Source organism: Melanostigma gelatinosum, assembly GCF_949748355.1.
Source record: "Melanostigma gelatinosum genome assembly, chromosome: 15".
In the NCBI taxonomy this organism is placed as follows: domain Eukaryota; kingdom Metazoa; phylum Chordata; class Actinopteri; order Perciformes; family Zoarcidae; genus Melanostigma; species Melanostigma gelatinosum.
The window spans coordinates 12,488,944-12,501,827 of NC_136648.1; the positions used below are offsets into that span (position 1 = coordinate 12,488,944).

General features: G+C 42.1%; 1 protein-coding gene across 1 annotated transcript; it reads right to left on the reverse strand.

Moving 5' to 3' along the window:
* Nucleotides 1-17: 17 nt before the first annotated feature.
* LOC306789811 (MARVEL domain-containing protein 2-like) lies at nt 18-4,267 on the reverse strand (the record flags this gene model as incomplete). Its single annotated transcript, XM_079285879.1, has 5 exons — nt 18-134; nt 542-592; nt 827-998; nt 1,095-1,291; nt 3,131-4,267. 5 exons carry the CDS (start codon nt 4,265-4,267, stop codon nt 18-20), a joined length of 1,674 nt encoding a protein of 557 aa, XP_079142005.1.
* Between the last annotated feature and the right edge of the window lie 8,617 nt (nt 4,268-12,884).

Here is a 12,884-nt window from a genome sequence, read left to right on the forward strand (position 1 = left end):
ATTCTCTCTGTTCGTCTTCATGCCCCGCCATTTCCCATGGCTTCCTGGTCAAAAGTGTGTATTCTGTTTTTGATGTGGCTTAATTTAGCTTTTAAATAGTCACAGCGCTCCTTTTTCTCTAGGAAGCCAGGGTCCTGTGAAAACACACACACACACACACACACACACACACACACACACACACACACACACACACACACACACACACACACACACACACACACACACACACACACATATGAAATCATCTATTGATGAATGGCAGCAACCTCTATTACCTAAATGTCTTTTTTCGTAGCTGCGTTAAATGAGAATTTCCAAGAGTCGGTTTCATGGTGGAAACAACATTATTTGCATCGGTGGACAGCTTTATTGAAGAAAAGCAAATGCTACCTGGGTGTTTACACAACACGAGCAATTCCACTACATCTCTGGGTTAACTGTTGGATTTGCCAGATTATTTTTCAATTGCTTGCGAGTGAGCAGATGGAAAACATGAGGACACTAGTGCCCTCATTATTAAACTCATGAACAAACTTACACTCTTTTTCTGCTGATACGTCTTCAAAATGCTTTGAATCCTCTGCCGATCCTAAATGATAAATAGAATGTCAACAGTTTGCACAAAACGTGACATAAAACATTCATCCAACAGTGTGTATCACAACTGCATCGTATAGAAATAGATTTGTTTCACATGTCCGTGCAATAAGGAGGCCTAATCGTGACCTGTTCACCTCAAATTATATCCTGGAAGCCCATCACAGAAATGGTTTGTACGGTTAATAAACATGATTAAATGAAGGTTGTTTTACATTCAGCTCACCTCTTGGCTTTTTCCACCTCTGAGGAGTCGTGCCATCATGGCATCCAGCTGTCTGAACTTATCGAGGGTGATGCCGATGTCTCTGTGGAGGTCCTTGTATTCCTGATACTGGTCATTGAAGACTGCTTTGTATTTTTCCCTTTCTTCCACACAGCTGATCTCTGGATACTTTCTGTACGGAAGGGTTTCAGGGAACATGAATACAGTAAATACTCTATATGACATAGAGTCAGAATATCAACCCTGCATAGTTTAAATGTTCACTCACATGATGTAGTCGGCGATGATGTGTACTTTGGGGGTGTATTCAGACGCTGGGGCTCTGTTCACACTGACTGGATTCTTATGGACCCCAGAGATGAGGGCATTTTGATTGAGATAATCTTTACTCAGAGACTTATCTGTTTCATCCTTGAATGATATGTGCTTTGTTTTTTGAGGGGTTAGTGGGATGGACTCCTGGGGCTGAAGGTAAAAGACAAAAAGGATTGTTAAAAACATGTGAATTAAATTATTTCATGACTATACACCACTACGTGTGCAAGCCTGTGTCATCATTATGAGAAACTCTCTAAGACGCCTAAGCTACGTGTCAGAGAAATCCTAATTAAAAGAAATAACTACAGCCAGGATGAAAAACTGCCCCATTGTTTTGCTTTGACAAGCTAAGCCTCTGAAGTTGCATTCCCTCAGCTGGGAGATGAAATCATTATGTTCCCTCCTGGCCTCTCACTCTTTCTTATTTGACATCAAACATCTTAGCTGACCATGCTGTTTGTCACCCATAGGTGGTGGCTGTGATGCTCGATAACATGGACTCTATTTGCAAACAGTAGCATGTGTGGTAGCTGTTGAAGGGAATGTTCAAATGTAGTGTTCGTATATCTCGGCCAAAATTTACGAGGCACAACAATGAATAGACTTCTGTCGAGTCTAATGCTTTAAAATATTGGATTGGATGTGTCGTGGATTGCTGAGCATGTTGTGCTAATTGAATTGATCAGATGCCAATGGCCACTGCTGTACAGTCCACATTTGTTTGCTATTTGTTTTTAGCTATGCTAGCGACAGGAGCGTATCTATGTTAGGGTTCTATGTTTCCCAGCTTAATATCTTCTTAATACAACACATTAACGACACCTCTTTCACAGAGTTTTATGTTCTCAGTGTTGTTTCTCTTGGTCAGTTGTTGAAATCATCCACTAGCTTATAGCCTGATATACTCCTCAAACCTACTCCCTCAAATTTGTTTCCTTTTTTTTCTTTCAGTTAAGCCATTGATATCTCCACAGTGGCTTAACTGATTTTTAACCATTCAAACTGCATTGGAATCGTCCACCTCCCTTCATTCAATTGCAATTTGAACTATTAACCTTTTGAAGAAAGCCCCTATCAATCTCTTACAATATCAGTTTATATCAAGCACATATAGGACCCGGGGGAACATAAGGATGACCTCGGGAATCTAGGGATGCTGCTCAGCCATTCGTCCAGACTGAAATATCTCAAAAACATGCTAAACTAAGATGGTAAACATGGCATGTTAGCATTGTCAATATGAGCATGTTAGCATTTAGCTCAAATCACTACCGTTACTGAAGCCTCACAGGGCCGGTAGCGTGCCTGTAGACTCATCACTTAAGACACAGGCAATAGCAACTTTGTTCCTTATAATTCACTAGCTGCACAATGCTACCATTGACATTTCTTAATTCATGTTTACTTGGTGTTATTAGCAAATATAAGCATGTATTTTCTAGATTAATTTGCAATGAAAAAGCATCACACATATGGTTGCAAAACAGGAATGTCTACTTCACATTTAAATCGTCTATTTCTGGCACACTCATACAGAGAGGACTGCACGGTCAATAGAGTTAAGGAAAACACTGTTTACTGCTTTGGGATGAATCTTGGTTGACTGCCAGCAGAAAAAAGCTGACACATCAATACTGACAAATGGCATGCTCACTGCAGTTTATCCTGACTGACTTTCAATTTTATTGGATTTGATCTTCCACTGTGGTTTTGGGGGTTTTGTTGGCTCATTTGCAATCAATAATAGTATCCCTGACTGTTGTCAACAATAAACGGGATGTTTGATATCTCAGATATACTTAAAGAACCATCAAAAGGGGAGCGTGTGTGACAGAGCAGCATAGAGTAAACCCGAAGGGGATAAACCATGTATGGGCTGAACATTTGCAGAATTCTTTCAATGAAAATGTTTTGCCTCCCACTTTAAATTTAGAAGCGATGATATCCTCCTTCATCTAAACTCTACATCGGATGAATGACCTGTACCTTGTTCTCAAAGTACTCTCTCTCCCTTCGTGCAGCCTCATGCCTCCACATCTTCAGACACACCAGGAAGCTTCCCAGATACATCGCCATGTTGATGAAGATGAAAGCCGTTCCCGCCATCTGTCCCCCATCAACCCGGCACAGATTGGCAACGATGGGGTTAATGCCTATTGTCGTGTAGCACAGCCCCCCGCGGTTCAAGTCGTTCAGGTAGACAATCCCACCCGCCATGTAGAGCAGGAACAGCGCCACGTTGGTGAAGGCCTCCGTCAGAGGCCACCAGGGCGCGTCGAGGAGGATGGTGCGATAATACATCGTCATTCCCATCACTAAAATAATGAGGGTTATAATCCAGGAGACTCCAGCTACAGCCAGTACAAAGGGAGTCATGGGGCCTCTGTAGCTGTATCCAGATATGCCTTGCCCATTGTTATACGCACCGTTATAGAGTCCGTAGCTGTTGGACCACTCACTGTCTTTCTGGATGTACGCGATGATGCAGGCAAAGACCATGCCCCCAAAAAGGAGCTGAAGTCCCGCAAGAAGTCTGAGCAACCCTGGCCAGGATTTCAAGTAAGAGTACTTCAGGTTATAGACCTCCATCTTCTCAGCATAGTACTCTGCAGGGTGGATACTGGTCAGGAGAGATTCTTCTCGTGGGCCCTGATACAAGAGATCATCAGACGGGCTCTCCCTTAACAAAGGCTTATGAGAGTTCTGGCTGGAGTTGCCAAGTGATTCAGCCCAGTTCTTGCGATCCAGCAGGGGACTTACAGGAGGACTCACCCTGGTCCCATTGGGCAGGATCTGGATCATACTGCTGCTGGCTTCAGAGTCATTAAAGCTGTCACTCTCTTTTGTCCATTTAGGGATGATGCCTCCCCATGACTGAGGGATGAGGGATTTCAGTCTGTCCTTCATGCTTCCTTTGCTGTCCTCCTTCTCAGCGTACGGTGGAGTGCTGGAAGTCCGGCCTGTGGAGTTAGTCTCACCATCATTTGTGATATTATCTGGTGTGGGTGTGTGAGTAACCCACACAGGCACAGGTGGGCCACTAATGGAGTTCCTCTTGCTAGAGGAGGACTCGACCACACTGCCAGAGTCTTGTCTCTTGAGTTTGCTGCTCCAGCTTTTCATGCTGTGGGCTGATTTCGGTGATTCATTGAGAAAGAAATAATCACGCAGTCCTTCTGAGGCATGGAGAGGGAGAAACTGGGAAGGGGGAATATACGTTATTAGTTATGTATACTAAGCATGTCAACATATATGCCATAATTATATGCTGTAAATGTGTTATTAACACACTTGAGCCTCAGTAGCTCACATGGTATGATTTTAACTACTTCAGCCTCATTTGATTTAACTCTAAATCTCTGAATGTGAGTCAGACTTATGAGCTTAAAACTTCATATCACCTTCCATTGACCTCTCAGTTAAAAAAAAGAAGAGACATGATAGTGATATCCTAATTTTACTTTCTCCTCTAAGATAAAGAAAACATGTAATAATGCAAATATAGTCTCCTTTTAAAATCGAATCTTAAAGGACCATACCTGTGTTTAACTTTAAACTGATAAGGCAAACTTGTCAGCAAGCATTTCTGTATTTACACATCCAGCAGATAGCGGAGCAACAAAAATTAACATTAAATTAGAGCCTTGTTTGTGTCCACCTTGATGACATAAGTCTAATATTCACTCTACTTTTAGATCTGTTTTTGGTCTCTTTCGCTGCAGAATGCTGCACTATGTTCACCAGCTAGTTGCTCATTGTGTCTGTCTGCTGATTGGTGCTGAACAGGTAGCGCCCAGTTTCTTTGTGCTTTTTCACTAAAAACAGCAGCCTTCTCTTTGTCTGAAAACACAGCTGATGAGAGCAGTGAGAGTGAAAAAAACAGTAAAGTTTTGGGCTGAAACATTCGTTACGTAGAGCTGAGGGGAGCTGCAGAGACAGGTGATAATTACACTTTTACACATGGCATTATTCTGCATCTGTTATCTGGATGTACCAGGTGTTAACGCATCCAGACTAATGCAAAGACCCATGTATCAGATGTCATTATCCAGATAATGTATTCGGATACAGATCACATGTTAATACCAGGTGGAAACGTGGCCTAAACAGCTAGTAAGTGATTTATTGTGATACAAATGTTCAGTATAGCATCTTTAAACTAGACAATGCTGTGAGACTTATTGTCTATCGATTACGCAGGTCAAGCTCGTCTCAATGGTCTGCTCATAGATTTTCACACTGAATTTAAGGGTTTGGATTGTAAAAACACAGCTGATTTGTTTGCAAAATGGTTCCCTGTAAAGTTCCAGTATCACAGTACGTGATTTGTGGAACCTGGACCAAAACAATGCCAAACCACTAGAAAATCCCTTTAAACTCAATGATCAGACTCTGCTACCGCAGAACCACTCAGAGAGTGACCACCACATGACTACAGTGCAGCTCGGGCTCGACTAATAACAGAGTTCAAGCTGAGCTGTGACTCACAGCAAGCCGCTGCACAGGTGCTTGTTACACAGAAACATGAAACTGTCACAAAGTGAGAACACATTAATAACACAGAGCATGTTTGTCTTTAAGACAATAAAAGAAAACTCAAAAACACACTTCTCTTACCGGTTTGACCCCAGCTTGTTTCTCTGGTCATGCAGGTGGACTTTGAGCGGCTGCTCTTAAGGAAACAGGAACTGATACCTACTGTAAAATGGCCGGCGTGTCCACCAGGCCCACTCTCAGGTGACTCACTCCCGGTGTTGGACGCTCAGTTCCACACACGCAGGGTGATTGGCCAATTGTGTGTGTTGAGAACTGAGGGGGGAGTAAAAGCTCAAACATTAAACCAGAGCTGGTGCTGACTGGCACTACTATGTTAATCTGTGGGAGGGAGAGAGAGAGAGAGAGAGAGAGAGAGAGAGAGAGAGAGAGAGAGAGAGAGAGAGAGAGAAAGATAGACTGTAACTGTTGACATTCATAAAAACGAGGAGAGGAGGTGGTGAGCTACCCTAAAATGATGCATGTAACCCACAACATGTGCTTTAAAAGGACCTGGGTGGACATTGTTGCTGCTAAGATCATATTGTCGTCACTTTATTAATAAGTCACGGGTAAAAAATGGACAATTCACTCATTTATATTTATTCTGTGCGCATATACAAGGCTAGCATTGTATTACAGCTATCACTTAAAACAATCAGAAACAGTGGATTGTCCACAATATAACACGTATTTTTAGAGAAAAGCATGGGTTTGATATGAGCACTGTGTAATCAATTACATTTTATATCTAAGATCTGAAGAAAATAAATACTGCTTCATCATCCCGTCATTTATGAATAATTAATCCTCCTCTCAACTGTGTCATACTGTGTTGTTGTCACAGAGGGAACTGGGCTGTTTGGCACTAGAGGGCAGCAAGATCCTGTGTTTCTCACTTGGATGGTTGATCGCCACTCTCTCCCTCACTCTCTCCCTCACTGAGTTTGCTCTCTCTATATATCCCAGTTTCTGTCTCTCTTACTCACCTTTCCTCTGCTGCATTTAACGTTTCCAAATATGGCTAACCCGGTGAACATCGTTGCCCGATATCTTTTTGACATTTATTGATGACGTTTACTTTGTCACATATGAAGAACAGAATAAAATAGCGGCAATATGTATCAAATTCCCCCTGATTTTGTGACTTCATTCCATGTAGCAAAGTGCAGGTGTTTCTTTTCTTTCTGTCTTACTGCAACACTCCCCTTTATCATTGACTACATGTGTTCTGTTCATTAAGATGTGCATCCGACTCCTGCTGTATGATGTGACATCACTCTGTGCCAGCGATTCTTCCAGGGCAGCGCAGATAGAGAAAGCTCAAGGCAAGGACATCTGTAGTGACCCCCCTCTCCACCCTCACACACACACACACACACACACACACACACACACACACACACACACACACACACACACACACACACACACACACACACACACACACACACACTGCAGTACTCCCAGCCAATACAGTACAGTAAAAACATAATGCAACCCACTTTCTCAAGTGAGTACAGAGTCCCACCAGTGGCCTTGGCCCGGGGCTTTATAGCTCATCTGTTGCTGTGCATGTCCTCTGCTGCTCAGCTGCAAATGACATGCCGAACAATGCGAGAGTCGTGTATCGGGAGTGTATACTGTAAGCAAAGGCCTAACATGTAAAACAGAGCATACATACAGGTCTCCCTGTCTTGTGTTAGATAAATATGTAATACATTGTAATAAATTTGAAATAAGTCATGAATCAAAAGTTTAAATCAATGTCAAATGAGCGAAAGCAAATGTTACAGAAATATGCTGATTTGCTGAGCGTCAGATGAGACTCTCATATCTGTACGGTCAATATGAAGCCATGACTAGTAAACTGTAACTTAGCTTAGCATAAAGACTGTAAACAGCTAGTTCGGCTCTGCTCAAAGATAATGTTTAATAATGCCACGTTTCCACTGCATGGTACTCCACAGCTCCACTCAACTCGCTTGGAACCGTTCTTTTTTTGGTTTTCCCTCAGCAAAAGTGGATATCACCTGGTGCTTTTCTTTGTATCACTCGGTCAAGGTTCTGTGTGAGCTGAGCCGATAAAAGGTGGAGTTTAATCACTGCGGACCACTGATTGGTCAGAGAGAATTGTCACTAGAATCATCACATGTACGATACAGCACATTCTGCATCATATCTAAATAGCCAATCGAGAATTTATTTTATTAACTCCACTCAGATTTAATAAAATGCCCGCCTGTATACCACACCATGGTCAATTGACAAAGTACGTTGAAATGAGAGAACACACAGCATTTCTATCGTGTTAAAGATGATGCCATGGCAGTTTTCAGCTAAGAATCCCGGCTACATTGAGGTTGTACTATCTGCAGTGGAAAACCAAATCAAGAAAAAGACCTGGGACCAAAACTGAGTCGAGTTGAATCGCACCATGCAGCAGAAATTTGGCTTTGGTGTTTATAAATGTATGTAAGCTTTTCTATGCCTATGTGTTCGAAAGGTGCAAAACAAATACACTTTCTTTGACTTGCGTATAAGGTAATCTTTCTATTGACCTCCATCCCTTTCTGACATTTTAAAGTGGCTTTACGATGTTTTGCTTTTGCCAACACTGTATTATGGCAATAAATAGCCTTATATTCCTTTCAAAGGGGTCGAAAGTATCAATCAAATCAAACTTTGAGTGCATCATTAAATAGTGGGTGGTCAAGCATCAACAGATGAGGCAGTAGTGAGTGATCTAAGTATTGGTGGCTGAATAGAGAAAGTTAATCTTTATAACGAATAAGAAAACTGCACATAATGTGAGACGTGATCATAGATCTGAGTTTCTAGCTGAAATGATGCTGTCAAGTAGAGGACAGATGGAAAGCTACATGTATACATTATGTGTGTGTATCCCAGTGCACATATGCACATACACAAAGAAGATACATGGATGCACACGTTCATGCTTGAAGTCCTGAAACATGGCTTGAGGGCTCAGAAAAAAAGGCTCTTTTCATCCTTCAGCGCTAAATGAAGCAGGGAAGCTACAGCAGCCTCCAACAGACAACCTCATTTGTATCAGTTCACTCTGCCGCCGATCTCAGAGAGAGAAACGAGCAACAGAGGAAGAGATTCAGAAGGGTAGAACGAGAGAAGTGATTAATGCTGGTATGAATGACACTCAAAATACATTTGTTGGAATTAAAAGGCCCTTCACACCCACCCTCCACCACTACAGCATTGTGTATTAAAAAAAGGCCAAAACCAAGATCAATACTCCTATTCGCTCTGATATCCCCAAGTGTATGCCAAACCACGTTAGCTGGAAGTGATGGGGAGGGCATTAAGCATCATGCAGCAGCTACCTATGAGCTCCCAGGGCAGACATGGAGAAGAGTGAGGCCTGTAATGAATTCAATAAATGACTTCTCCTGCTTGGAACAAGCTGTCCCCGAAGGACCTTTTCACACTCTCGGATGATCCTCAACACCCCCCCTCCCCCTCCTGTCCTTCCCCAGTCCGAGGGTCACCCTCAGTCCTCTGAAACCTGCCCCGCTTGTCTTTTCTCACTCTGGATTCATCTCCAGTATCCTCTAGGGGAGGTCATTTAATTCCCTTTTTTCTTGCCTTTCACGCTTCCAACACAAGAATAAGTAATAGCTGGATGAAATAACTGCGCTCATTAGGAGACGGACATTATTACAGCAGGAAATACTGGGAAGCTTATCTGCTCAGGACATTAAGTAAGCCGAGTATCTGTGGATAAATTGGTCGTCCTTTTCCATTTAGTCTTTTACGATGAAACATTTTTATTGGTGCACGTTTGAAACCACACATTACTCTTATCATATATGACATGATAAACACAATATTCAATTTAATGATGCTGCACTATTGGGAGGGCCGATGAGCAGAGGAGCGTGTCTTTGGGGTTGAACAGCTACAACTACAGGGTGACTGACTCTGCCACTCTTGTGGGATCCCGGTCTGCTGCCAAGTCCCTCCTGATTTGGCTGTAATTAACCAGGCTGAGCCTCGTTTGTGCATGTGGACATGAATAGTAGCTTGTTATTTGAACATTAATGGCTCAGTGTGTGTGTGTGTGTGTGTGTGTGTGTGTGTTGCCTACAGCCCATAGTTCACCTTGGAACAACGCCTCAGCAGCTGTGTGTCCTGTGGAGCGATGTTTACGTTTATGTCAATACATCCTCCTGTAATCATGTTTTCGGATGTCCCTGCCTCACAGTCTTCCAGGAAGAGACGTGTGGTGTCTGTATCTGTCAACACATGCGCCAACTCACCTTCCACTGTGACAATTGGCTTTAAGCTGCTGTCATTTCCCTTCTCCTTGGGGTGGACCTTGTGTGAAAGAGTTTCAAATTGTTATTTTGTTGATTTAATGAAAAAATAAAGCAAAATAAGTGATTTCAGATTAAAAGTCTGTCTATGAGCTGCCAAGAAGAAGACGAGAGTTGTGGTCATAGCTGAAGATAGTCTTTAATGATTTGACCTTGGTGTCTCTCCTGGCTAGGACAAAAGTTCACCTGCAAAATGAAGGAACAGCAAACAGCTTACAGAGAACATGTTAAACCCATTTGCCATCCATTAAAAGTTGATTTATTCCAGTGCTACTACGTACATTATGCATCATGTGGCAGTGTACACAGAACAATGATTGGGTTACATTTCTTCACTTGTTGGGGTTTTTCTCTCCGTTATTGTTCAGGAGAAGTGTGTTCTGATTCCTGCTCTATGAGGAAAGCCTACTTTTTCAGGATAATAAAAGACTCTGGGATGCGTTAATCACTTTGACTCATCTACCATCATCAGAATAACATCATGAATGTCCCTCACTTCACTACAAAATACTGTGCATTTTTTACTTTCTGGTGGAGAAAATCGGGTCTCTATTAAATATTGGAATGGTGTTTTGGCAGGACTTTGTTGGTGACAGGATAAGGAGTGAAGAAGAAAAGAAACCTTTACAACAGGATAAAAAAAAACAGAACCTGATTATACCTCCATCAGCAGAAAAAAGTGTGAAATTAATCAAATATGATCTTTAATTTGACAGAATTTAAAATCCTTTGTATCCTTTCTCGACTGTTGTTTTTCTACTGCACTTGCAACATGCTGTGCATTGCACCCGGCTACTTTAACCCCCGCGGTTCACCATTTGTCCCGTTTACTTGGCGACATCTACAATGAGGTCATATTTACAGGACACCCACTCTTGCTGTTCACAACCCCCCCGCTCCTGGGCCAAAACAAACGGGTCAGTAAATTAGCTGTTGCTCTCATCTCTCTCTTTTTTTTCAATCTTGTCTCGCTTTCCTCCTGTTGCCTGATGAAGGATGAAGTGCTTCACACCAGCACATCTCTCTGGGGAGGACACTTCAGAATCTTTGATCCTTCCTTGTGTAGCTGAATATAACACACTGAGTGCAACATGGAACATGACCTGGCGGTTCCCCCACTTCTTCCTGTCTTTCTGTTTTGTTTTTTCATTCAAACCACTCAATGGACTTTGCCGCAGGCCATTTGGGAATCCTCTCCACGTGTGGGGGACTGATGTTCTTAATGACAGACGACAAACGCGAGGCTAAGCCTGCCATGTAATGAAGAGATGCAAACCTTGGATCCGAAAAGGCATGTAAGGCCGTAATCAAGCAGATAGTCTTCCATTAGCCGTCGTGACTAGTTGGACGACACTGATTGAAACGGAGACTGTAATGGCATGATGGATCCCTTCCTACTGGAAGGGTGTAGCGTAGCACTGTACGAGAAGTGGCTAGAGGTGGGGGCAGTAAAGAGTCATGCTTCATCAACTCAAGTTGAAAGGAAAAAAGCTGATACTCATGCTTGATCCTCTCGTAGCAAACTGAATATGTTCTTAAATGAAGTGCTCTCTGGTCAGTCCAGAGCCTGTGGGAGAGTGGTCTCGCTCACCGTCTCACAGGGTTTTGACTTTGCTCTGATTCAACTCAAAGCAGCTTGGAAATAATTAAGATGCATCAAATAATAAGGATCCTATTTGTCTGTTAGCTTAAGGGGCCATAAAAATGACCTGTAGCACGAACATTCTTTTGGGACTCAGATCACCGACCATTCAAACTGCTTTTGGACAGCATGCTAGCCCGCTAACCTGCTGACTTCCTGATCTGTTTTTTTTAATGTACTTTGGAAAGAAATCACTTTAAAGATCCTAAATATTTCAGACATCACTACTCTAGGATGCTTCAAACACCATGCTTTTGAGATTTAAAATGTTCCAATGTCTCCTCTATCATAGTGAATGTGTTGCAATGTCTTTTGGAGAGACAAAACAGAGGCCTGACATTTCGGGAAATATGCTTATTCATTTTATTGTTCAGAATTGGAGGAGACCATTGATACCACTCTCCGTAAATATATGAAACTACCGCTAGCAGCTGGTTAGCTTAGCTTAGCATAAAGAAGGCAAAACGTATGAAAACAGCTAGCCTGGCTCTGTACAAAGGTAACAAAATCCACTTACAAGCACCAAAGCCATCAAATTAAGTCCGTACAAAAAGTGTATGAACGACAAGTGTTTTTATGGAAGGCCTATTCCCTGGAGTTGTGTCATCAACATGAGGATGCCAGGCAAACAGAGGAGACTGCAGGAAAGTGACTGCACTGTTTATATTTCAGGTTTTTTACGGATTAAATAAACAAGGTATAATGTGTTTTAGAAGGAGCTAAGCAAACTGTTCTCCATGTTTCCAGTCTTTATGTTAAGCTAAGCTAACAGGCTGCTAGCAGTAGCTTCATATTTACCATACAAAAACGAAAGTGGTATCAATCTTCTCATGCAACGCTCGACTCAAATTAATTGTTGCATTGCCCAAACCTATTCCTTTTAAATTTTGTATCCTTTCAGAATTCTTTTGTAGTTGTAGATTTTTTCTTCACCTCATACTTTAAACAGGGAATGCATTCCTGCAACTCTCTCGGTTGTGCAACTATAAAAACCCTAGGTGTCCTAGTAACATTTTGAAATAAATAAAAGAAAAAAAGGCAACAATCAAACAAAAATAGATGTAATTCAATCAAAATCATGTAAAATCATCAAGCCTTCTGAGGAAGATTGTGTTCCATTGTCATTTTTGCACAGAACCATGCAAAGGGCAGGGTTGGCTTCTCAGTTCGACCAGTGATGTGTGCCTGTGTGGCCGTATATACCAGCAGACCT